The 23,623-nt window shown below is 31.3% G+C and overlaps 2 protein-coding genes across 4 annotated transcripts; both read right to left on the bottom strand.

Annotated features, from left to right (window-relative positions):
• Nucleotides 1-488: 488 nt before the first annotated feature.
• On the bottom strand, nucleotides 489-4,578 carry LOC106757939 (homeobox protein knotted-1-like 1). 2 transcript variants are annotated; one of them, XM_014640798.2, is made up of 5 exons: nucleotides 3,850-4,578; nucleotides 3,658-3,768; nucleotides 3,278-3,425; nucleotides 1,089-1,339; nucleotides 489-939 (listed from the first exon to the last, which is right to left on the bottom strand). In XM_014640798.2, the coding sequence occupies exons 1-5, from the start codon at nucleotides 4,093-4,095 to the stop codon at nucleotides 775-777; spliced, it is 921 nt and encodes a 306-aa protein (XP_014496284.1). In that variant the 5' UTR covers nucleotides 4,096-4,578; the 3' UTR covers nucleotides 489-774. The 2 variants fall into 2 exon arrangements, with proteins under 2 accessions (XP_014496284.1, XP_014496285.1); XM_014640799.2 differs by having other exon boundaries at nucleotides 520-939; nucleotides 1,089-1,336; nucleotides 3,850-4,575.
• Nucleotides 4,579-16,036: 11,458 nt separating this feature from the next.
• On the bottom strand, nucleotides 16,037-20,392 carry LOC106757200 (RING finger protein B). 2 transcript variants are annotated; one of them, XM_022779363.1, is made up of 9 exons: nucleotides 19,993-20,392; nucleotides 18,582-19,109; nucleotides 18,395-18,460; nucleotides 17,874-18,040; nucleotides 17,614-17,773; nucleotides 17,439-17,535; nucleotides 16,909-17,261; nucleotides 16,656-16,760; nucleotides 16,037-16,571 (listed from the first exon to the last, which is right to left on the bottom strand). In XM_022779363.1, the coding sequence occupies exons 1-9, from the start codon at nucleotides 20,122-20,124 to the stop codon at nucleotides 16,311-16,313; spliced, it is 1,869 nt and encodes a 622-aa protein (XP_022635084.1). In that variant the 5' UTR covers nucleotides 20,125-20,392; the 3' UTR covers nucleotides 16,037-16,310. The 2 variants fall into 2 exon arrangements, with proteins under 2 accessions (XP_022635084.1, XP_014495304.1); XM_014639818.2 differs by having other exon boundaries at nucleotides 16,042-16,571; nucleotides 17,439-17,532.
• Between the last annotated feature and the right edge of the window lie 3,231 nt (nucleotides 20,393-23,623).

Below are 23,623 nucleotides of genomic sequence, written 5' to 3'. Positions count from 1 at the left end.
AGTAATTTGAAAAGAAAAAAATATATTCAACAACGAAAATAACATTGAATCAAACTTATTTAAGAAAATATATCTAACTTCAAATTTAAGTCATGTAAATGCTCCATTAATGAACCATGTAAATGCTCCATTAATGTAGAGAGAGAAAGAGAAAGATTGCTAAGGAGAGTGAAGAGGTGTAGGGTATTTTTGGAATAAAAGAAAATAGTGAGAAGGTGTAAAATATTTTTGAAATAAATTAAATTAATGAAGAGATACAGGTTTCACTTGGAGAGGTGTAGGGAGCAACACTCCTACTAAAACTATTCTAAAAATTTGGGAAATTTTAGCCCAGTGTCTGCATCGTGTTAGAACTATTTTACAATTGGGCTACCTGCTCCGTCCCGTTTACAATCAATAACTCTAGCAAACATTTTTTCTTTCTTTTGAGATGAAAAATTCTCCACATGTAAAGAAATTATTAGTTTGTATCATACCTGAAAGGAAAATTGTAGTTCAGAACTAGAGTAATAATTTCTATTCCAATCAAGAATAACATTTCTGTAGTATAATATTTATCGCCATTCATACATACATAAGAATTACAGTCACTAAGCTGAGTAATTTCTAGGGAAAAGAGGCATATTGGCATAAAATAAAGAACAACTCCGGAATGCTGGACAACAATGATGCAATACACTGACATAACTACAACTTTGATAATTATATTATGTAAAGGTATAGTTGAAAAAGAGGAGTTGAGAGTCCAAAATTTAGCACTTGCAAGTTGCAGAACTAAAAGAACATAGCTCCTCCATCAACGCCACTTAACCCATCCATGACGGCGAATCGCATATCGTCAGTTGGTTTCCAATGCCTTTTTCTCTGATTGATGAACCAATTATTTATCTGCTTTTGATCCAGTCCAGTCACTTCTGATAACTTCACTTTCTCCTCCTCCTGTATCATTCATAAACTTTCAAACAATTCATACCAATTTCATGCATGTTGTAGAGTTAGGTAAGTAAAAGTAAGTGACACCCAAAATCATTCCATCCCATTTTCTGAAGCAAGCGTATCATAAAAGATAAGAAGATGATGGAAATTACCGTAGGATATGGCCATCGATGATGGGTGTTCCACCAGTCCATGAGTGCCATCTTTGAATCCTTTGGTAGCTTACCCTTTTTTCTTCGTTTTAGAAATTCCTTTCTCAAAGCGCTAAAATGGCCACTGTATTTGCGAAGGAGCATCTCTTTCAGATTTTGATCACCTTGGCAACTTAAAGAAGAAGATATACGACCTTCAACTTCTTCCATCTCTCCACAACTTAATTCTTCCTCTGATGCCCCACCACCTACTTCATCTCACAAATTAAATTCACAACACATACAACTATATATATATATATTGCTCAGCGTCTACGTATAAACCCTATTATTATTAAATATATCTATTCTTTCGTCTCTCTTTCAACGTTCATCTATATAATCAAAATTTTCTTCATCTTTAATGCCTATTACTTTATTCAAATCTTTTAATGTTCTTTTTTTATTATTACATACTTATATAGCTTAAATTCTCCATCTTTTCTCCTAAGATCTCAATAAAAAAATTAAAAAAATAAAAAACTATAAATATTTTTGTTACTGTTAGAAACTTTCCTCATCTCGTTTTGAATTAGCTTCTTGAACAGCATTTTCATTTAACCTACAAGATCTCTTCTATCTCAATCTAACCTTTTACTGTGTGTTTTTAATATAGCAAGGTAGTAGTAATGAGGGAAGAAACACAACCAAATGGTATGGACAGAAGATAGTGTGCTCAGAAAGAACGTGGATTTTTTTTATTTCATTGCAGAATCAAACATATTTGTGTGGAAATTGTTTGATTATGTTACAACATGCGGAATATAACATAATATATAGGGATTAAGTTTGGACAAGTTTCTTCCTAATTTTTTTTACAGAAAATATGGGTTTCGTTCTACACATTAAAAATAAATGCAAAAGTTACATGAAAAAGTTTTTACAGAATGATTCACGCCCAAGTTTTAACTTGTGAGTAACTCTTTTTTCTTATTTTTTCCCGAAGAATATGAAAAAACCTTAACAATTTTTTTTTTCTCTTTTACTTTTCAACTGTTTCTTCTCTATTCTTCCTTAGCCAAAAAATCAAATTTGTATGCTCCTTTTCACATTTTTCTTCTCTTTTTCTGATTCTCAAAATACTTATTTTCAATGGTCACCGTTATATTTTGGATTGTGGAACTTCCTATTTCAGATGCTAATAATAACAAACTAAGGATCAAGACCCTATGTTATGTAACACTCCGGAATCACTTTATAATATTCACGACCATTTATAGTAACAATAATTCCTTAGAAATTAAATGTGACCTTGAAATTTCAGTTTTATAAAATTTCAGTGAGATTAAATACTTTTCTAACTTTGTGAAACATTTTCTATGAATTACATATAATCCCACAAAATATTCACGAAAAAATTCACACAATACGAAAATTTTTAATTCTAGTAAAATATTTATAATTTTCGAAAAAACTAATGTCATTCAAAAATTAATAATAGATTGTCATTTCTCTATAATAATATCTAAATAAAATAAAATAATCTTTCTATTAAATTAAAATTAACTACATCGTATACAGATTAAAGGTAAAAGTTAAAAAAGAATTTATAGACAGCAATTACAGTGCTCAAAGTATGTATATAAAATTAATTTATAGACAGCAAGCCATCTATAGATAGGTAGCTGTGAATTATGAAAAGCCTTGAATAACTCCATGGTTGTTTTCCAAAACTAATAATAAATATGTCATTCGGATGACAGTTTTATAACACTATTATTTTTCTTTCTTATATCTCTTTAAATTACATCATTCATCAGATCTTACCGTTGCAAAAATTGAAGTTGTCTTCTTTCGTGAAATGTATTTTAACATGTCTGAATTAGCAGCAGTAGGAGCGGGGAGTGGATGTGTTCAAATTAAACATTTCTGAATCAGCTCTATCTTTAACGTACAAAAAGGGACCATCTATGTTCAGACTTCAGAATAATCAATAATAACAACTTAGAACAAAGAAAAATAACGGAGTCAAATCCACAATACACTAGAGTCCTTAATCTAGACCCAGAAAAAGAAAAACTGCTCTAGCTATTTGTTAGTTTTTGAGAATTATAGATTTTCATCCATGACTCAGTAATCACACTGATAACATTAACCAAGCACACACCACAGCATAAAGGAATAAGCATGAAAATTAATGGAGTATTTACCGGAGTGGTTGTTATCGGCTGACTTTGACAGTGTTCCATTACAAAGGTTGCTCAGTTGTGATTCCATGTTTCCCAAAAACAAAGTCGCCTCATTGAAGGGCCTGGACAACTCCTCCTTGTATCTATGAAGCACTTCGCAGTACGTTTCCTTTCAGGTAACGACAATATCAACAATTCAAATCTTCATTCAAAGATACCACAGAAACACCTCGGCAATGCATGTATGCATGTATCTATATATCTATCTATAGGAAAAATAACAAGTATCCCCTCTCACAACGATTTCATCCTTGATTTGCTTTCAATCTCTCGACTTTCCCTCCAGTGAATTTGGAAACCAAGCAAAATAAATACATCAAAAGACAAAATTTAAAACATACCATGAACTGGTCAAGTTCAGGACCGTCCCCTTTCTCGCGGCGAACATTCATGCGGTGGCTTTCTCGGCCTATTTCTTCAAGAAGGCACGCCAGTTCCGGCGGCGCTCCGACCTTTCAAAAGAATTACCATTTACCGTCACTGTACATAAATTTGGTTGTTTTCTCCCGATAGTTAGGCGTAAGAAACAGTACCTTTCGGCATTCAATGTATGCAGAGAGTAAATCTGGATAAAGAGGGTGGTCGGCGATCTGGATCTTGACCATCCGATCCGTCATATCTGACTCGGTTACGTTGGGTTCAGGTGCTTCTAGCTGCAGATAACAATTAGGTGTCGTTCCTAGACGCATATCAGAAGTAGTAGTAACGGCAGCGTTCCCAACTCTAAGCACATCCTCAACACAAGGCAAAAGGGGTTTCAACCTGTAAACTGCTTCCATGACTTGGTGAACTTAAGTGGGGTCTGGATATGACGTATATTACACCCAAGCAAGTAAGTTTCTTAGGAGAAAGCAGAATTCAAGTACCTATATGATACATGAGGTTTTGTAATTAGAGCATGTATGATCCAAGTTATTATGGAGAGGGAGGTGTGTAAGGAGGGTAAGTAGTGAATAGTGCAGTTAAATTGGATGAACAGTGCATTAGTAAGATAAACGCAAAGAGCTGAATTTGAAAGGGTGTTGAGATTAATAAGAAGGTAAATATGAAAATGACAGAGGAAAGTGCAGAGAAGAGTTGGAGTATTAGGTAGGTGCAGTGCGCAGAAAGAGTTTTCTTTTCCAAGAAGAGCCGGGAAAGGAACAAAAGAGGAGAGTAGAGAGAGAAGCGAAAGGATGAAGTTTGGAGTGTGTGAAGTGAAGTGATTTGAGCATGTGGATGCATGATGATGTAGGTGGTGTCAGTGAGTGTAGGCCGTACGTACATGTAGAACACTGTCTCACTGAGATTCTCACTCCATAAGAGAATTAAATTACAAACAACGTAACCTTCTTTCATTGGCTCCCTTTAATCCACCTCTGTCCCTCTTCTTTCATTTTCATTTACTATTCATATTTTTAATCGATTATATATATATATATATATATAAAAAAAAAAAAAAAAACATGTTAGACTATGTCCCTTTTTAATAACGTAATTAATCATATGTAGTATAGTAGATTAGGTTAGGTGTTTGGTTTTCTCTTATCAATTGATGCAAGTATATCTCATCCGCTCAAGGGATTGCCAAATCCTACTATGATACTATCCGCTAGTGCTGTCCCCAAAAAATAAATAATTTCTTATCTGTTCATTATTCATTGGATATAATGTAAATACTTTATTATTTTTTAAAAATTTTAGATATATTTAAAGAAAAAAACTCAAGACAGGTATAAGTAAAAATTTATCGTTTGAAAAAAATTCAAGTAATGTGCGTTATAATATATATAATAATAAGTTTAATATTATGTTGTTTTTATGTGAAATATCGTATGTATTTTAGTTCTTGATATTGTGAAAAAGAAGATGAATCATGTAATATAATAAAAGGAATATCATTGTATAATATCTACTGTATCATTGTAACTATAAAATAAGTATGCCATACATAAATAAAAATCACCACCAAGACTTAAAACATCATCACAATATTATACATCAAATTCTTTTCTCATTAAAATAAAGTTATCTTATCACATATTTTCGAAAATATCATATGCCCTTCTAAGTCCAACGCTTTTATACCAAATACAATAATTACAGATATCTTACAAAGCAAGTTCAGTTAATGTAGATACAATACAGGTAAACAAGTTCGGTTAATATGAATTTAATACAAGTTTAATTAGTTATTTAGTGTTTATATTTACATTTTATATTTTTTTATTTATATTTTCATTAATTGAGTTTTTATTTAAAAAATAATAATTGAGTTTTTATTTCTATAAAAAATTATTTAATTTCGTTAAATTAATATTAATATTAATTAAAAATATCACGTATCAAAAAGTTGAGTTGGATTTCTTTTTGTGTTAAAATATGGATTATCTTCTACTTAAAAGAACTAATACAACGATTAGGAATAAGTTACGGCTAATAACATAATTGAAGCTTAAAATGATTAAAAATCAAAAGTAAAATAAAAAAACAATAGGTTTCAATCAAACATTAAAGACCAATCAATAATCAATCATTCAAATGCACACCGACAACCAAGACAATAGCAATATTGTGGTGCTCCAATTGCAATAGATCAATATGCCAACATGAACTTGCAAACTACAATGCATTAACACAAACAAATGACAATGGCAATCAGAACGCAGTGACTAGGGATTGAAAAAAATCCGTGGATACCGTATCCACGGGTAAAACCTGCAGCGGATAGTTACTATTTGTGGATATTTATTATCTGCGGATAATGGATAGTGGATATCTTAATATCCGTTTTTAAACGGGTAGGGTACGGGTAGTATACTATCCGATTTGCAACTATCCGCTACTCGCAAAAAATAAATAAAAAATTTAATTTATATTTTTTAATTAAATTTAATTAAAAATAAAATAAATTTATATTTTATTAGATTAAAATTAATTAAAATTAAATTTTTAATTTATATTTAATTTAATTTATATTATATTATATTTTTTTTTATTATTTTATTTAAATTTTATTTTAAAAAATATAAAACATATATATATATATATATATATATATATATATATATACTTTTTATTTTTTACATATATTCGCGGGTATCCGCAGGTATCCGCGGATTTTTAAAATACCTGTGAGTATTTTTTAAGCGGATATCCGGCGGATAGCGGGTCGAGTGACAGATACACTTTTATCCGACAGATTAGGTTATCGGTAGACACTATTCGTATCCGACCCGACCCGTTGTCATCTCTAACAGTCACAACACCAAAATAGAAGGAAAATAATGTTTGAAGCAGAAAGAGAAAAACAAAAAAGAAAGAATGAGATAAATAAGAAACAAGAAATATGATAAACGATGATGAAGAGAAAAACAAACATCAACAAAAACTATAAAGGAAGAAAATACAAAATTGTAATGATTGAGGAAAAGAATACAGTGTCATTATCCAACACAACCTTTCACGAGTTGCAAAAATTTACAAATTTATTTCATGAAGATGAATATAAGTTTCGGTTTAACTTATAACTAAAATTTATATTTTGACATTCAATCAAATATTTTAAATAAAAAGTGACATTTTTAAAAATATTTGTACAACTATAGATTTTAATTCTTTTAAGAACCAAATTATTTGTATAACTATTTTAAAAAATATCACTTTATCATAATTGATTTCAATTTTTTAAAGAATTAAAATCTATATTCATATAGTCAATTAAGAGTTTTGATTATCCATAAATCACTGTCTAATTGTGTAAATATTTTAAAAAATATCATTAATTTATTATAAACTTCATTTTTTTCTTAAAAATAGAATATATTAGATGATGTTAAATCATATTTCTGTACTTGAAATATCAAGTGTTAAAAATTTATAAAAATATAAAATAAAAAATAATTTATATTTTAACACATAATAAACCTAAATTTTGACACAACATTTTTAAATGGTATTTCATTCAATTTAATAAAAAGAATGACATTGACTTTTTTTTAAAATAATGACTTAATTAAATAAAAAATAAAAAATCTAAATAAAGAACCCAAATTATTAATTAAATCTATAATATAATATCACGTCACCATAAATAATTATACATTATCATAATCAACAAGCGTTATAACATAAATGTTGTGAATTTGTATTTAAATACAAATTATATCTTAATTAAATGTAAGGTATTTTATCGAATATACCGATAAAATGATAAATAAGCCTCATGAATATTAACACTTGATCTATATTTTCATGGTAACACAAAATGTTCACAACAAAATCAAAAGTATACACGCTATCAAATTCCAACTTTTTATCTTAATAATGTTTGTTAGCATAAAACGTGATGGACTCGTCATTCCTATTTTAGTATGATATCAAAGTTTATACTATAAAGCCTTTTTTAAGTTTGTCCTATATCATTCACAAATAGGTAATCACATGTTCAATGTCTTGAAGATCTTATATTGTATATATAATATAAATACGACTAAAATAAAGTATAAATAACAATAACATCTTACAAATTAATTTTATAAAATTAAGTTAAATTTAAATAATTTAAAACTAATATTTTTATAAATAATCTACGTCATCAATGTGATATATATTATTGTGGAATCGAGTTTATTAATTAATATTGTGATAATTTGATTAAAAAGGACTCCCGATAAGAATATAGCAAAAAGGACAAACAATAATTAAATATTTTTTATTAAAAAACAAAATTATATTCTTTATCTCTAACAGATCAAAGATCACTAATATGATTTAAGAAATTATAATTTTTTTTTTTCAATTTGCATATAATTAGTGATATCTTGAAATAGCATAAAGCTAGTGAAGGGAAATGTGTGTGAAAAGGATAAGGATAGTTATCTTTTTTAAAAGCATGCTAATCTGTTTGAAGGAAATGGATTTGGCGTTAACGAGGATATATTCATTGAACGCAAAACTAAATTATAAGTTTGTTTGGAATATTAAAAAGGTGGTGGTGGGGTACAAAGATTCTAAAGCCTTGCCTAATAAATTAAAACAAAGGAACGACAAAGAGTTCCCCACCTTTTGGAATTCATTTCCACTCGTTTTCCACGGCAATTAGTCCATCACCTACATTATGGGCTCGATAGGGCCCAATCAATAAACTTTTTTGGTATATAAAAAAATCTAATCTCATTTCTCACTCTCTTTTATAGGTTTAATATAATTGTTCGTCACAATTTTTGTTAGTTTTGTTCTAAACGGTCTTATCTTTTTAGTGTTTAATTTCATCAATTTTGTAAACGTTTTTTAAATCAATAACGGCCAAATATCCAGTTGTGCAATCAGTTAATAACATTGGCATTTTAACTGGTGACCTGTCTTGACTGAAACATGCACAGCCAATGAGGGACTACCACATGGCAGTCCCTTCCCCCACCCAAAAAATTAGGGTTTATGAGTGCAAGGGGAAAAGGGCTCTAGTTGTCACGTGAAGGAGAAACAGCGCTGGAACTCTGTTGCAAACGCGATTTCTGTGCAAGTGGGTTCTCACAGGCTAATGCAATTAGGGTTGAGGGCGCAAAGGTGGTGGTAGCATGGGTGGTATTCGCGGCAGCCATGGAGGTTTGAACAGTGCAAGGATTTTTGTCATGATTATGGTTTGTGATTGTAGCTCACCATAGTGGCAATTTGGGTTTTCTATAGGTTTACGAAGACGGTGGAAGCACGAGGGAGGAGATGACGGTGGTGCGACATTGGCGGGAACTAAGTGAAGTTCGTGTGGTGGTGGAATTTGTCCTCATAGTAAAGTTTGAACAGTGTCGCTTGTCGCGCGAAGAAGGAGCTCTAAATAGTCGATGGTGATTTCAGAGGTTGTTCTCGTGGTGTGGCGTGATGCGAGGTTTGCTGTGGTTGGCTGCTGGGCTGCCATGGTTATGGCTTGAGAAGGAGAGGCAATGGCGTTGGTGGAGATCCACGGTGAAGGAAGGGAAAGATGGTCCTGGTGGTGTTTCTGGATGCTAGACGGAGAAGATGAACATTGGTGGTGGTGGCGCACTTAAAGTGTCTATGTCATTAACTGATATCACAACTGGACATTTGGCCATTATTGATTTAAACAGTGTTTGCAAAAATGATTAAATTGAACATAAAAGACGACCTTTAGGACTACATTGAACACTAAAAAAATAAAGATCATTTTAAACAAAACTAACAAAAACTGGAACCAACAATGGTATTAAACATTCTTTTATTTTATGCAATATTAGTTTGAAACTAAGGAAATTTTTCTTATAAATATTTAATGTGAAGAAGAGCAAGGTAAGGAATAATTAGATATGTATGTAAATGGATGAGAAAATTAATTCAAGGAGATTGATTAAGGGAAACATGTATGTATCACCAATAAGTTGACTAAGTTAAAAATGCTTAGATTCTTTATCAAAAGTCGCATATTAATAAAGTAATTCAAAGAGCAAGAAAAACATTATTTTTTTAGCAAGTGTCAAGATATATAAGTATTTAATAATAAAATAAATACCTGTTGTTTATGTATTGCTGCCATGTTCCTGCAATTTACATTTTTATAATTCTTTCACATTGACTTTTAATCTCTTTATGTTACTTTAAAACTATGTACATTACTTTCTAAGTATCATCCTTTATTTATGTCATTTCAATTAACTTTTACCTATTCCTGCAATTCTTTTATTTCTCATTCAAAACTTGTTCTTGTTCAAATTCTAAAATAAAAAATAAAAAAATAACAAAAGTATTAAATTTTTCTTATATATTTTTTTATCCAAATACTGAAAATTTGATAACCGTAACTCTAAATTTTGATTCTTATTTTCATGAAATAATACTTGCACTAACTATGTTTATTTAAGTCTATAGAATCTTTAAAAAAATGATAATATAGGTTGAAAATTGTATGGTTATTTTAACTTACATAAAAAGATTTTTACAATCGTATTTGTTCTCTTTTGAGATATTTAAAATATATTTTTATCGAAAATATGATGAGAATATAAACGAGAGAAGTGAAACGAAAAAGAAAAAATGAGATAAACAAAGTGAAAATAAGGATATTTGATTTTGATTTTTCTTTTAGTTATTTTCAACTAAGTTTTTATTATTATTTTTTTCTATTCAACACTTACGTTTTTTTTTTTATATTTTTAAATCAATTTTTTGTTGTTGAACTTTTATGCTAATCCGATATCAAGATTATTAGTTGTTCATTGTCTTATTTATTTGTTTCTATTTAATATAGAGGTTTGTGGTGAATATAGAGCGATATTAGAATTAATGCAAAGTGACAAATAATTTTTATTATTTTTATTGAAAACATATTAGATAATGACATTATCATATTCCAAATGATTTCTACATTATTGTTCACAATGATTAAAAGATTATAATTAACTACCATTAGTAGAAGTGATGTAGGTCATACTCTCGATGATTTTCACATCATCACTAAAAAATAATCGTCGTCACATTTAAGTGATGAAGGTGATTATAGTTACGATGAATTTCATCTTATCATATATAATAATTAAAGATCGTTGTTGTTACTAGTATTAATGTAGCTCATCACAACCTTTTTTATCCAATAAAATTTAATGAAAAAATAATAAAAATTAACTATTCTTGTATGTTAATTATAATTTTTATCACGTGTAAACAAATAAGTAAGATAACAAAGTAATAAAATAACAATCACTTGCTCAATGAGTGAATAAATTAAATGATAAAAATTAATCTTTCCCAATCTGCTCCTTTAGCTTGTGAGAGTTTTTTAATATTCACTTTTAAAGACACCAAGAGCTTTATTTTGTTTTTCTTTGGATAGAAATATTAAAAATAAGTTTTCTTCTGAAATACTAAAAATATTAAACTAGAAATGCTTTCTTCTGAAAACAAAGTTACAAATAAACGGATCCAAAAATTAAATACGTAATATTCACAAACAGACTTTTTGGTTTTTTGTGTTATCGCAGACAGACTTAAAACGTTGATAAATGATTTCTCAAAAATCAAAATTTTAAATTAATTGAAACTTTAATTCAAACATACACATTACTTACTTTTTACCAACATTAATTGCAAAATAAAAAAAGAGGTGGGTCCTAATGGAAGTGAAAATTTGGAAAAAAGAAAAAAAGAAAGAAAAAAGACAAGTGTTGCAGGATGAACAGTGACTATTGTTATTGTCTATTAATGGACCTAACTGACACCTTTCCAATAATTTGTTTTGGGTAGGCATCACTTGTTTATGAGGTATACTCGGTAGGTCCTCTCCACTCCACTAAGTTGCGTAAATCATGCTCAATTTACAAAATACTGAAAGAGACACAATGTTAATGTTTACTTTTTTATACCACAGTTAAGGAAATGTTTTCTATCTACCGAGAATATCTGCAAATATATACATTATATCGAATCATGTCCAAGATAATCTTTCATCGAAATAAACCAGTCTCTTGAAACTTACAATTCAAAATCAAATGAAAGTTAAGATACCGATCCTAGAAAATTATACGAAGAAGAATATTACGCCTATTGNAATACAAAGATTAACACGGACATGATGCAGAACACAGAAAAAGTAACCCAGAGGCTCAGGAAATTGTCAAAGACTACTTGGAATAGCAGTTGTCAGATACTTAAGCGTGGTCACCATTTTGAACCTACCAGCAGATAAGGATAGAAGGTCACGCTTAGTAGTTTGATTCATTTGAAACTGACCCAACAACACAAAAATAGACTACATTTTCCTTTTCATCTACCTAAGTTGTTCTGTCAATTGCAAATCCTCATCTCCTTCAATCATTTGTCTTATTCCTATCTTTTTGACTCTAGCTTCTCAATCTTTTCTTTCTGACCAACTTCTGCCAACAACTATTGGACAAGCCCAATACAAGTACTCTTAACAGAACAAATTCATTGCTGGACTTACAACAGAATATGGCTACCTACACCACTATTTTTCAAGGGCATTACAAATTTTCATCGGAACTTCCACTCCCAATCACTATTTCCACCTCCTGTCATTCTGTCAGCACGGGAACGTCAGATACATGTGTAACAGCCTAACAGAGGTTGTAGTACAAATATTTGTAAGGATTAAGGTAGCATGGTCAAAGAAACCATCACGTAGAAGTTTGGAAAATGTTAGATTTCCATTCCACAAGATGTTAAATGCTGATAACATATATGCTTCACTTGTATAATCTTGAACTGCTAAATTTGATGGAAAATTCTGCATATATAGAGGTCGTGACTGCAAAGGAATCGTCATAATATTGCAGTGAAAGTGTGAGGGAAGGAGAATGGGGATATCGCATACATCATTATAGAGGTGATGACCAGTGTCATGTGAGGCACCCAATTATTGTATTTTTGGTGACATTCCGAAGCTACTGTTGAATATACCTGCCAAATTCAACTAGGACAAAAGCACATTANTAGTGGAACTGCCCTATGGGCAACAATCATCAATTTAGAAAAGACAGAAAGTAAAGAACATGATGTTAACACTCAACAACAGATATAGCATATAACATGCATTCTGAACCCTTTCATTATGTAACGACCATGATTATAGTCTTAGTTACCAAAATTTAACTGCCTCGTCGGAATGCAAAGCAAGATACTGTGATTCTAATCAAGAATCAAACGTGGTCTCTGGGAACCAAACAAAAAATTTTCATCTGGCGTCAATGTCTCTGACAGTAACTTATCCAGGTACTCTGCATCTAGCTCAAAACATAGAAAGTGAGAATGAAAGGTTATGCACAAAAATCAAAACTTGGTCACTGGATATGACACTAGTTAAATTTTGACCCCGAAGAAATCCTTAATGAGCTGAAGGCCAGGTGATTTATCACCCGTTTTGGTTGAATNAGGATACGTTTAGGTAATATTTTAGGAAGTAAAAAGGAGAAAAATGAAACACAATAACTCTAAATTAACTTTTGCATAAACTACTGCACCTAAATTTTATCTCATCAACTTCCTTTTTTAAAATTTGATTTTTAATTTATAGTAAAATATGATTTGTGTCCCGTAAAATTTCAAACATACTAAATGTCTGAAAAAAGTAGAATTTTTTTTTTATTTCTCGAAGATAAAAACATATTTTTATGTTTTTTTAGTAGTTTTAACTTTTTGTTCTATTTTAACTTTTGGTTTTTGCAAGTTTTGTTCAAAGTAATTTTTTATTCAAAATGGTTTTAATTTTTGTGTCATTACTAAATGACATGTTCATTATTTTTGTTGTGGCTGTAAGATCAACTTATCTTCTTTCCAATACACTTAACAACCTAAGACAACCATCATGATCTCTTTCGTTGTTGGTCATGTCACTACAGTCGCCCATTGATATCAGCAATCACTTATTCACTACAATAACCATCATAGATCTCCATGGTCTTCATGCTTTCAACCACCATATTTGTTCATAGTGTCACACCAGCATAATCCATCGAACCAGTATTCCTCCGTGAAAATCCCAGATCGCAAGCCACCACGAATCATGACATCCATCAATGCACACCACAAATCTACAAGAATGAAAGTCCAAAATTGCATAATAAAAACCCTAAATCGTGTCATTGCAAGAAGGACGAAGGAACCAACAAATCCTAAATCGCACAATGGAAGCTCTAAATCTTTCCACCCAAATCGAAATAAAGACTTAGAAATCACAAACATAAACAATGACACCACCATCTCCTATTTTTGATTTGTAATTAGGGGATTTCGACAATTTGTGTTCAAGGCACAAGTTGGTTCATGATTCTCCTTATTGATGATGCATTCATGATGGTGTGAAATATGATGTGTCACGGTGGTGATGAAATCTAAAGCATCACAATGGTAGATGAACGAAGCTTCGCTGATGGTGGAAGAAAGACGAAGCATGTCAGGTAAACAAGTGTTCAAAATGACCATGTAAGAGCTCACATGAATACGGTTAATAATTTAGATGTGCTAGAAAAAATAATTAAATTGAATAAAAATTACAAAAATTTCAAATCACTTTTAATATTTGAAAAAATAAAAAATCACCTTAAACAAAATTAACAAAATAAATACCAAAATAGATATTAAACCTATTTAATACTAAGATAATCACAAAGTTAATGTGAATGACTATGTATAACTATGCAATTAAAAGTAATTTTTGTTATGTATAATTAAGGCTTTCTTATTATTGTCATCAGTGTAAGTTTGCTACATTGCTCCTAATTATAAGATTGTAAAATGTATATTTAAATTTTGAAGAAATATCGAAGTGATAAAAATCATATGATTTTTCTATCAATATTATTAACAAATCTAAATTTGTCAAAACAATTCTATGAATAAATATAATATTGTAGTGTCATGCTTTCTAATTTCAATAAGAAAAAAAAGGAAACAATAACTATTAGATGATTAGGTTCCTATTAAATTATTTTTGATAAAAAATTGATATATATTGTTTTGAAAAGCATATGGTAAAGAAGGCTCCAAGAGCTGTGGATGATGGTGTTTTAATTATATTATATTTTACTAAGTATGAATCCTTTTTATACAGAAAAGAAAAGTTATTATATACGATGGGTGTGACAGGAAGAAATTTGAAGAGTGTGATGATATATAGTGGAGTAGAGGTAGTGGTCTTGTCAACATGATTGCAACTATGTTTTGTTTTGTTTTGTTTTTAAGAGTTTGAGTGAAGCACTCCTGATGCACAGGCTCTTGTTGGGGCCTTTCTTTTGTTTTATGATATGATTTTGATGTTCACTCACCCACTCAACCTCAATCTTAAAAACTCACAATGAATCACTCAATCAATCACTCAAATCAATCTCTCTCTCTCCCACCACCATCGCTTTCACCTTCACCTATTTTAATATCCACAAATCTATTATTATTCTATTTTATCACTACCAAATGCAAAACCATTTGTTCTTCTTATTTTATTTGATTAATATATACACAAATTAGTAAACCGTATTTTATTTGTAAAAGTATTTTTTTTTTTAGGTTTGTTATAAAATTGGGATAAAGATAAGCAATAATTAACGTTAAGCATGTTTGTATCCGTAGACGTGGCAGACAGATGAGAGAAGCGAGTGACAGAGACGAAGGCATTGGCATTGGGTACTCACTGTGGCTAGCCGCCTGGCCCATTTTCTTTTCTTTTCAATCTCTCGAAAAACATTGCAAGACAGAACGACAGCGTCCCGCGGGAAGCACGGGCGAAATTTTCTGTTGTAAACTGTGCCCGACTCACTCTTCCCGGTCCCTCTTCAAATCCTTCGTACAATACTTCTTCACCATCACTCTTCTCTCTTTCTCCCAAATCTTCAATAACCTTTTCTCCACAATATCCATGCATGCATCACTATAATTTCTTCGCATAATTATTACATAAAACATAATCAACAACCCATCAAAAAATGCTTTCAACTGTTTTTTAAGTTGACACACTCGTTTATATTTTTCAGTTTAACCACTGTATCATAGGATAAACAAGTAGGGGAATGCAATGTACCCACCCCCATATCTAACATGACGAATACATTGTATATCAGACCACGTGCACAGCTTTGATTTTTTTCTTCTTCTTAATTTTACGAAATTCAATTAACAAATATTATTAGTGTACGAAATGTCCACTTTTTGTAAGCCAAAAACAATTTTCTTTCCCCCAAAATTGTTTGTCGCTTTATACCTAGAGTCTTTTCATCACATTACTTTTTATATGAGAGGTCACGCTCAATGAATTCATGTTCACGAATGAATATTTGCTCGTATAAGGCCAATCCCCTCGGCGTATAACCATTAGGACTTATTAATCAGTATCATCAAACAAAAATCCTCCCATGTAATGGGAAGAAGATGGGATTACACTATAAAGCTAAAATCAAAATATTTTACAAATGACGATGGATTCAGGAAATTCATAACCACTCCAGTACGTAGGATTATTATGTCCCAAATTTACATAAACCTAGTTGTCTCGTTTGCTTCCTCAATATTTTACCTCAGGATTTCCACTGCCTGGTCCTCCAAGTGTTAGAGCCAATCCTTGAAGATCACTCCTGATTTTATGCTCCTTGGAAACAACACTGGGAGTCGCTCCCATGATTGGAAATGGTAAAGCCACTGGGGTTTGCCTTGATCGTGAACCATGGTATGGTGCTTCCTGGGAAGCCCTTAAAGTACCCAAAAAGGCTTGAGAGGAAGGACAATTCGGTTTAACACTCGCCCCTTTTGAGACAACTCCTGCTCCCTGATGCATTTTTTGTTTCTTTTTGTTACTGAAACTAGTTTCAACACAAATCAACACATTTGACATCCAAGTTTACAAACTTACAGGTGCAAATATGACTCCCCGGAAAATCCTTCCATTCACAACTGTAGGAGATACCGAAACTGGGTCAAAGGGTCCTTCAACTCTCTCCCGAACTTCACCACCAATCTTGTATTTGAAATCAAAAGTGAAATGAATTAGCAACTAGGAATAATAGAATCAAGTCTTTTTAATTTCACCTGTCTAAAAATATTAAGAATAGTAAGAGGGGAAAGTTGTGGTAGAGTGCAATTCTAATACTGAGCAAAGGATTCACCAGGTGTTGAATGGGTCGCAGCATTGGTTTCTGCTCTGCAGCCTGACGTTGAGCTCTTTTTTTGTCCTCGTTAACATGAAGACATTGTTCCTGTTTTATTTGATGTTGTAGGAAATGAAAAGCCTGTGGAGTCTTAAGTGGGACATTCATCAATGTTCTCTTATAATTTGAGTCATTTTCGTGTTGGGAAGTGGTTGGAAAGAATGCATTTGCTTCTTGACTTGGGGTCTGTTCTTGATCCGATTTATATGGAGATGAATGAAGAGACAATGAAAGAAAACTATCTTCTTGTTCTGATTCAACATCCCATACCTTTGCAGCAGCAATTCTCCTCCTCTTCTGTCGTGAAGTACCTACAAATAATCATTTATTTTCAACCCATCAACCCCTTTTGCGTCTCCCTTTATTAAGATAAATTTATCGATAAATACTTACAAGAAGAATATAAAAAGGTAAAATGAATTAAGCTTACTGCTCTATACGCACTTACAATGATGTTTGTACGGAATAAAACACATAACTCAACCCACCTGAATCAAAGTGATAAGGCGACGATTTTTCTGATGCAATTTCATAAGCTCCATTTCCAAAAGCTTCCACGTCATTCCTCACGAGGATAGTTTCCTGCTTCAAAATTCACTGTCAGTTCTACTTTTGGTTAAAAAAAAGAAGTAAATAATGACATCGCTTTGTGAACTTCTGTACCGAGTTAGTAGTATCCGCTTCTGCTGGGATAATATTCTTTTCGTGATTCCAATAAGTTCCAATAGGTTTGCTCATGGGAACGTAGTAACGTCCATTTGGATACTCTGCTGCAAGCTGCAACACTAACAATTCATTGAGAGGACGTTCATCTTCCCCACATCTGTTAACAGAAAAAGAATAAACAGATTAAACTACTAAAAGAGAAAGATCAACATTGTATCATTGGTTAGAAAGTCTTAAATTCATAGATAGGATCCTACCCGCCATATATTGCAATATTCATGCCTGCAGCAACAGCTGTATGAGAAAATCGCCCTTGTGGCTGTTGAAAATGTATATCGAGTTGAGTCCACAAAAAATTGCAAGTATCAAAGATCCAAACGTCGTTATAGTAACGTTTATCTCCAACTCCTCCAATGATATATACCTGCACATCATGCACAGCTCATACACTATTTTCTAAGGAAAATTTATAAACAAAGAATCTGGCCATTTTAAATTAAACCTGATGTGGCTCTACATAATCAGCTAAAATGCCTTGACAGAAGTTTACTATTGAATAAAATTTAGAAGAACTCCATGTAAATTTAGTAACGAATTTAACTTTTATACATTCTGTGTAAATACTTTTACAATGTGTCAATCAATCAGAATAACTTTTATCACATACGACAATCAATTATTGAATGATAATGTAAAAGATATTTTCACTACCTTTACATACACTGTTTACCTTTAGGTAACAAGCAAGTCCTAAAAATAATGAATATAAAAAGCTTGCCTTTGTTCCAATGTTAACTGCAGCATGACCTGCCCTGACTCCTGGTGGAGAACCTTGAATCGTCAACTGTCATTGAAACGCCAAGAAGATGTTACTAAATCCCTCAGTGGAAAATCTAACAATTTCCCTCCCCAAACTTTCAAGAAAATTATTGGTGATTATCATAGAAGAGAAGGGAGGAGCATACTCTAGACCAAGTCATTGTAGCCATATCAAGCATATGAACATTGCCATGATACTGATCACCAGAATCTCCACCATAAACAATAAGTTTGTTCCCGATTGCAAGGGTACTATGACTGTCTCTGGGGACCGGCAAATCACCTTTCAACTCAGGGGAAGTCCAACTCATGGTTCGAAGATCAAGAATGTGCAAATCATTTAAATAGTTAGCATGACCTTCTCCACTACCGCCAAATATCACTATCCTTTCATCACCAACCAGCGTGGCAGTATGGCTTTCACGTGGAGAAGGAGGAGTCCCTTTACATTCAGGTCGAAACCACTCTTTGGTAACAAGATCAAGTATGTGAATGTGATTCACCTTCTTGAACCCATTCGTGCCACCAAACACTATCATTTTATGCCCCACAAGAACAGCACTGTGACTATCTCTCGGCCCCGGCTTCTCACCGGTAGTAGTAAGCTTGCTCCAAACCAGTTTGGTAAGGTCCAGAGTGAGAACATCGCAAAAATGCAGCCCCCCACAGCAACCCTGAAATAATACACTCAAACTTTATCATCTCAATGGCAAACCTTCAAAGCTTACCGAACCCACAATTCTAATCAATAAAAATGTATAAAATATTTAATATTGTCCACGAGTTTGGAGTTTGAATGGAAATGTGACAGGACAAACGCTCTTCGTCGCTTTCATATATAGAATTGCAAACGATGGTACAGAAAGAAAATGGTAGTTGTTGCATTTTCTTAATTCAGTTCAACTTTCATTTGGTCTTATGCACACCAAGCAATCTCAGCCAAAATAATGAGGCAAAGTATTTTTATTTTCAATTGTGCTTAAATTTTTTCGATGAAGTAAGAGGTCTCGTATTCTTTTTGGGTGCATGTTTTATAATACAGGGATGGGAAAAAGGAAGAGAAGAATGAAAAATGTGAATATCGCCATATTAAGTAAGCAGAAAGATGACGGTAACCCAAACTCGTATTGTCCCACTAATTACAGTAAGAAAAAAATGAATTCAGTCAACTGTCTAAAAGAAAAATAGGTGATGAAGAGATTAGGAAAAAACTAAAATTCAGAGAAGAAAGTGCTTTGGTTCTTAGCCATATATAGGTAGTAATAACTCAGTGAACTTGAGAAAGAAAGAAAAAGTACTCAGTAATACCAGAAACTAACCAAACTAATGAGAAAAATTCCCAGAGATAAGCATACAGAAAAAGCACAGCTTCAAAGAATAACAACATGTGGGGAGCAGTGTGCAGACATCATTAATGAGGACAAGCCAGTAAGGAACAGGTTCAGAAAATATATAGATGAGATTAAGAAACTAACCAATGGTTTTTAGCTACAAGACTGAACTAATGACCTGTTTTATTTTTTTGATCAAAAGGGGTTTAAGTAAAGTGATACATACCCCAAAGACATACATGAGGCCCTTGGAGAAGCAAGCAGAGTGCCCCCATCTTTCAGAAGGATTGAAACCCAAAACCTTTGGATGCAGCCACATTGTTTTGTTGTTGGAAACTTGAGGTGCCGAAGAACTCATCTTTGAATGATCTTTCTGCGTGTGAATATGAATGTGTGATGGGTAGGTTGAAGCTTAAAAAAGCATATAGGTTGAACACAGTGGTTGACACAGATGAAGAAACAGCCGAGGACGAAGAGTCCTATGGAAAGAGAGATTGATTCAAAGAGGACATCAACAAGCCAAGTGATGTATCAACAATCAATATCAATAGACATGAAAAGATGGGCGCTTTCAAGTCCAAATCACTGTGGCAACCAACAGCAAGTGATGGATGTAGTGAAAACAACATTTTTTTCTCTCCCAAAGCATTAAAGTGTATATATATATATATATAATACTCATAATATTTCACCAAAGAAAAAGAAATTTATTATCAAACTAATTTGGAGAATGCCAACTGAATGAAACTCAAATGAGAATTCTTGAATAAAATCTCCATTTTGGATAGAAGAAGTACTACGGTAACTCAGATTTTTTAACTATCAATAAATCAAATATTTCATCTTTTACTTGATAAAAGAATAGGAATTCTAACAAAGCATATCAAGAAACTGGTTAAATAATTATAATTAAAAATGAAAAAAAGATGGTGTTGATATATTATATTTTTACTCGGATTTTTAACTAAAAAATATGTCTAATTTTTGGTAAAAATAATCTAAAGTGCTTATTTTACAGGGCATGGATAATTATAAAATAATGAAAAGGGCCAAACGTTTGATTAATGTTGAGAATATGACACAGTAAAAGCAATGCACATACATAGTATAGAAATACTAATCGAGTGACGTATTAGATAGATGAATGATGAATATTTTGGTCGTCTTTCCCTGCTTGGCTGGATAAGCTTGACGAACGTGAACTAGTGATGTAAAATCATGGAACATGACTTCGGAGGAGAGAGAGAAAAATATAGTTTTACTACAATAAAAATAATCGTCTAATATTTTATGATTAATAAGTATTTTTGTAAATTTAACAGTGTAAAATACGTATCTTATTCTGTATTTCTAAATTCTTGACTTCTATTTTTGAAAATACTTGCAATTAAACTTTTATTTTATGTTCACAAATCAGTTTTAAAAATAGTCTTCTACAGATAATGTTTAAAAACATCAAATATATTATAGTAAATGTTTATAACCGTTTTGAAAATAAGTATGAAAGTAAATAAATATTTTTTAATCAAATATGATATAATACACTATAATTCAATAAACATAAATAATCTGTTCAACAAAATAAACATTTTAATAAATGAAGAAATATACTCATACATGAAGGATGGATGTATGTGTTGGGATCTATTTATATAAATGCGTTTTAAAATACATGTTCAGTACTCATTTCAAAGAGTTATTAAATGTTAAAAAATCATAAAAAGTTACGATATGTAAATATATAATCTAAGATAATTAAAGTTTGGTTTGTTTGTTTTGAATATAACTATCAATATAACACACTTTCATATTAATTATAATCATTAACATAGAAGTGAACATGAAATGAATTAGTGAAAATAATACATATATTAACATGTTTATATTAATTTTATTATCATGTTATCACAATGTTCATATCATACATAATTATTATAATCGTTATGACTAAATATAAAATATTTTTTATGAGTATTTAAATTATAATAAACAAATTTCGTTAAATGTTAACGTGTGACTCGTATAAGAATTGAGTTAAGATTATCGTGTAGGGTAACACAAAACATCTATTGCTAAGTGAAATATACATTTGTTACTCATGTAAACATAAGTCTCATTCAATTACTTATCACCTAAATCATGTTTACTTGACTATATAAGTGAAGTCGGGATACACATTGTTAAGTGAGTGTTATGTTACCTAATGTTTAATAATATCATTCCAATAATCGTGTATCATTGAGGAAAAACAAATTACTCATTCAAATTAATATATCAAAGGTCAAACTTTATATACATATACATAAGCAGTTCATTTAGGACCCACCACCCATTACAGGCCACCCAAAATTTTAATGCAACTTCACATTAATCATGTATCGTGGATATTTTTTCCATAGTATATAATTAATTTCACCTACATAATACCATTACAACATGCATCAAAATATTGTAACTTAGCGCATAGTCATTTGTAACGTCCCGGCAACTTACAGGCCTGCTGACTGCCCATCCCATAATTACTTTAGGCTAAGCACGCTTAACCATGGAGTTCTTATGACTTAGGCTACCGAAAAACAAATGCATTTGTTGATATGAGTAGCCAAATCAATTCCCTTAAGTTATCCTTCTATTGTATAGTCCCATACCTATACAGTCTCTAGATCCCTCTCCTTCCGGTGTATGTTCGATTCGTCCATGTACCCCTTCCACTCGAAGCCTGCTAGGAGCCGCTCCTTGTCCGTGCTCTCTGGCACCATGCCTCTTGCACCGGCGATCACTCCGCACCTTCGTTAGTGCCCGTGTAAAATCTCATAATCAATAAAATGTGAAGAAATTATATAATTAATAGAAAATAGAATCAATTATATCACTGATATTTTGTAATATTTAATGTATTTATATTTGATGTTAAAAAATATAGCAAAATAATGTTTTATGCTATCAATTCTTTATAAGTATTTATATTTATATTTTAATGAAATAAATAACAATAATAAAGTTTACTTATAAATCTTGACGTTAGAAGTTATGTGTATTACATATTAGTTTAAAGGATAATGATATTTAGACAATATTTTTTTGACAACATTTCATTGATTACGTGTCAACTGGTCAAAAATTACTCCATAATTATGTTTATGATTATTATTATTAAATGTAGAGTAATTTTTGACCAATCACAGATTGATTGACACATAATCAATGTTCAAATGTTATAAAAAAAGTTGTCTAAATATCCTTATCTTAGTTTAAAATAAATATTTGATTGGAAAGAGTAAGTTGTATTTATAATATTAAAATACATAAAGAAGAAAAGAAAGCATACGGAAGTTTGTTTTACTTGGGTTCATGCTTTGTCTAACTGAAAATGATGTAGTGCGGTGGCATGGGTTGTTGGAAGTGACAGAAGTTGTTTTGAGTTGGAAGTCTTTTTTGACACTCGATAAATGCCAGCGATAGCTGCATACCTAGCACCACCCAGGATAGATCCTCTGCTTCGCAACTCTCTCTATCTAGTGCATCCTCTCATTACAACTTCAAACAAATATATTTAAATTAAAACAAAAAATATATTTCTTTCCAAGAAAAAGAAAAATATTATATATGTATGAAGGTTGAGATAGAATTAAATATATATAAATGTAAAATTATATCAACAAATTATTATAACTTGCATACTTTAATAGTATAAAAATATTTAATACAAATGTTAAAACTATGTTTTTCCTACAAAAGCACAGGCCATGTTCACTAACGAAATAGTTGAAAGTTCAAACAATCAATTAAAAACTATTTTAAGTGAAAAGTTTGAGGTTAAATCATTTAAAAATAATATTCAAATATACATTTAGCCA

Source organism: Vigna radiata, chromosome 3 (assembly GCF_000741045.1).
Source record: "Vigna radiata var. radiata cultivar VC1973A chromosome 3, Vradiata_ver6, whole genome shotgun sequence".
NCBI lineage: Eukaryota > Viridiplantae > Streptophyta > Magnoliopsida > Fabales > Fabaceae > Vigna > Vigna radiata.
The sequence above is the reverse complement of the archived record's forward strand: the minus strand, read 5'-3'. Positions and strand labels throughout refer to the sequence as shown.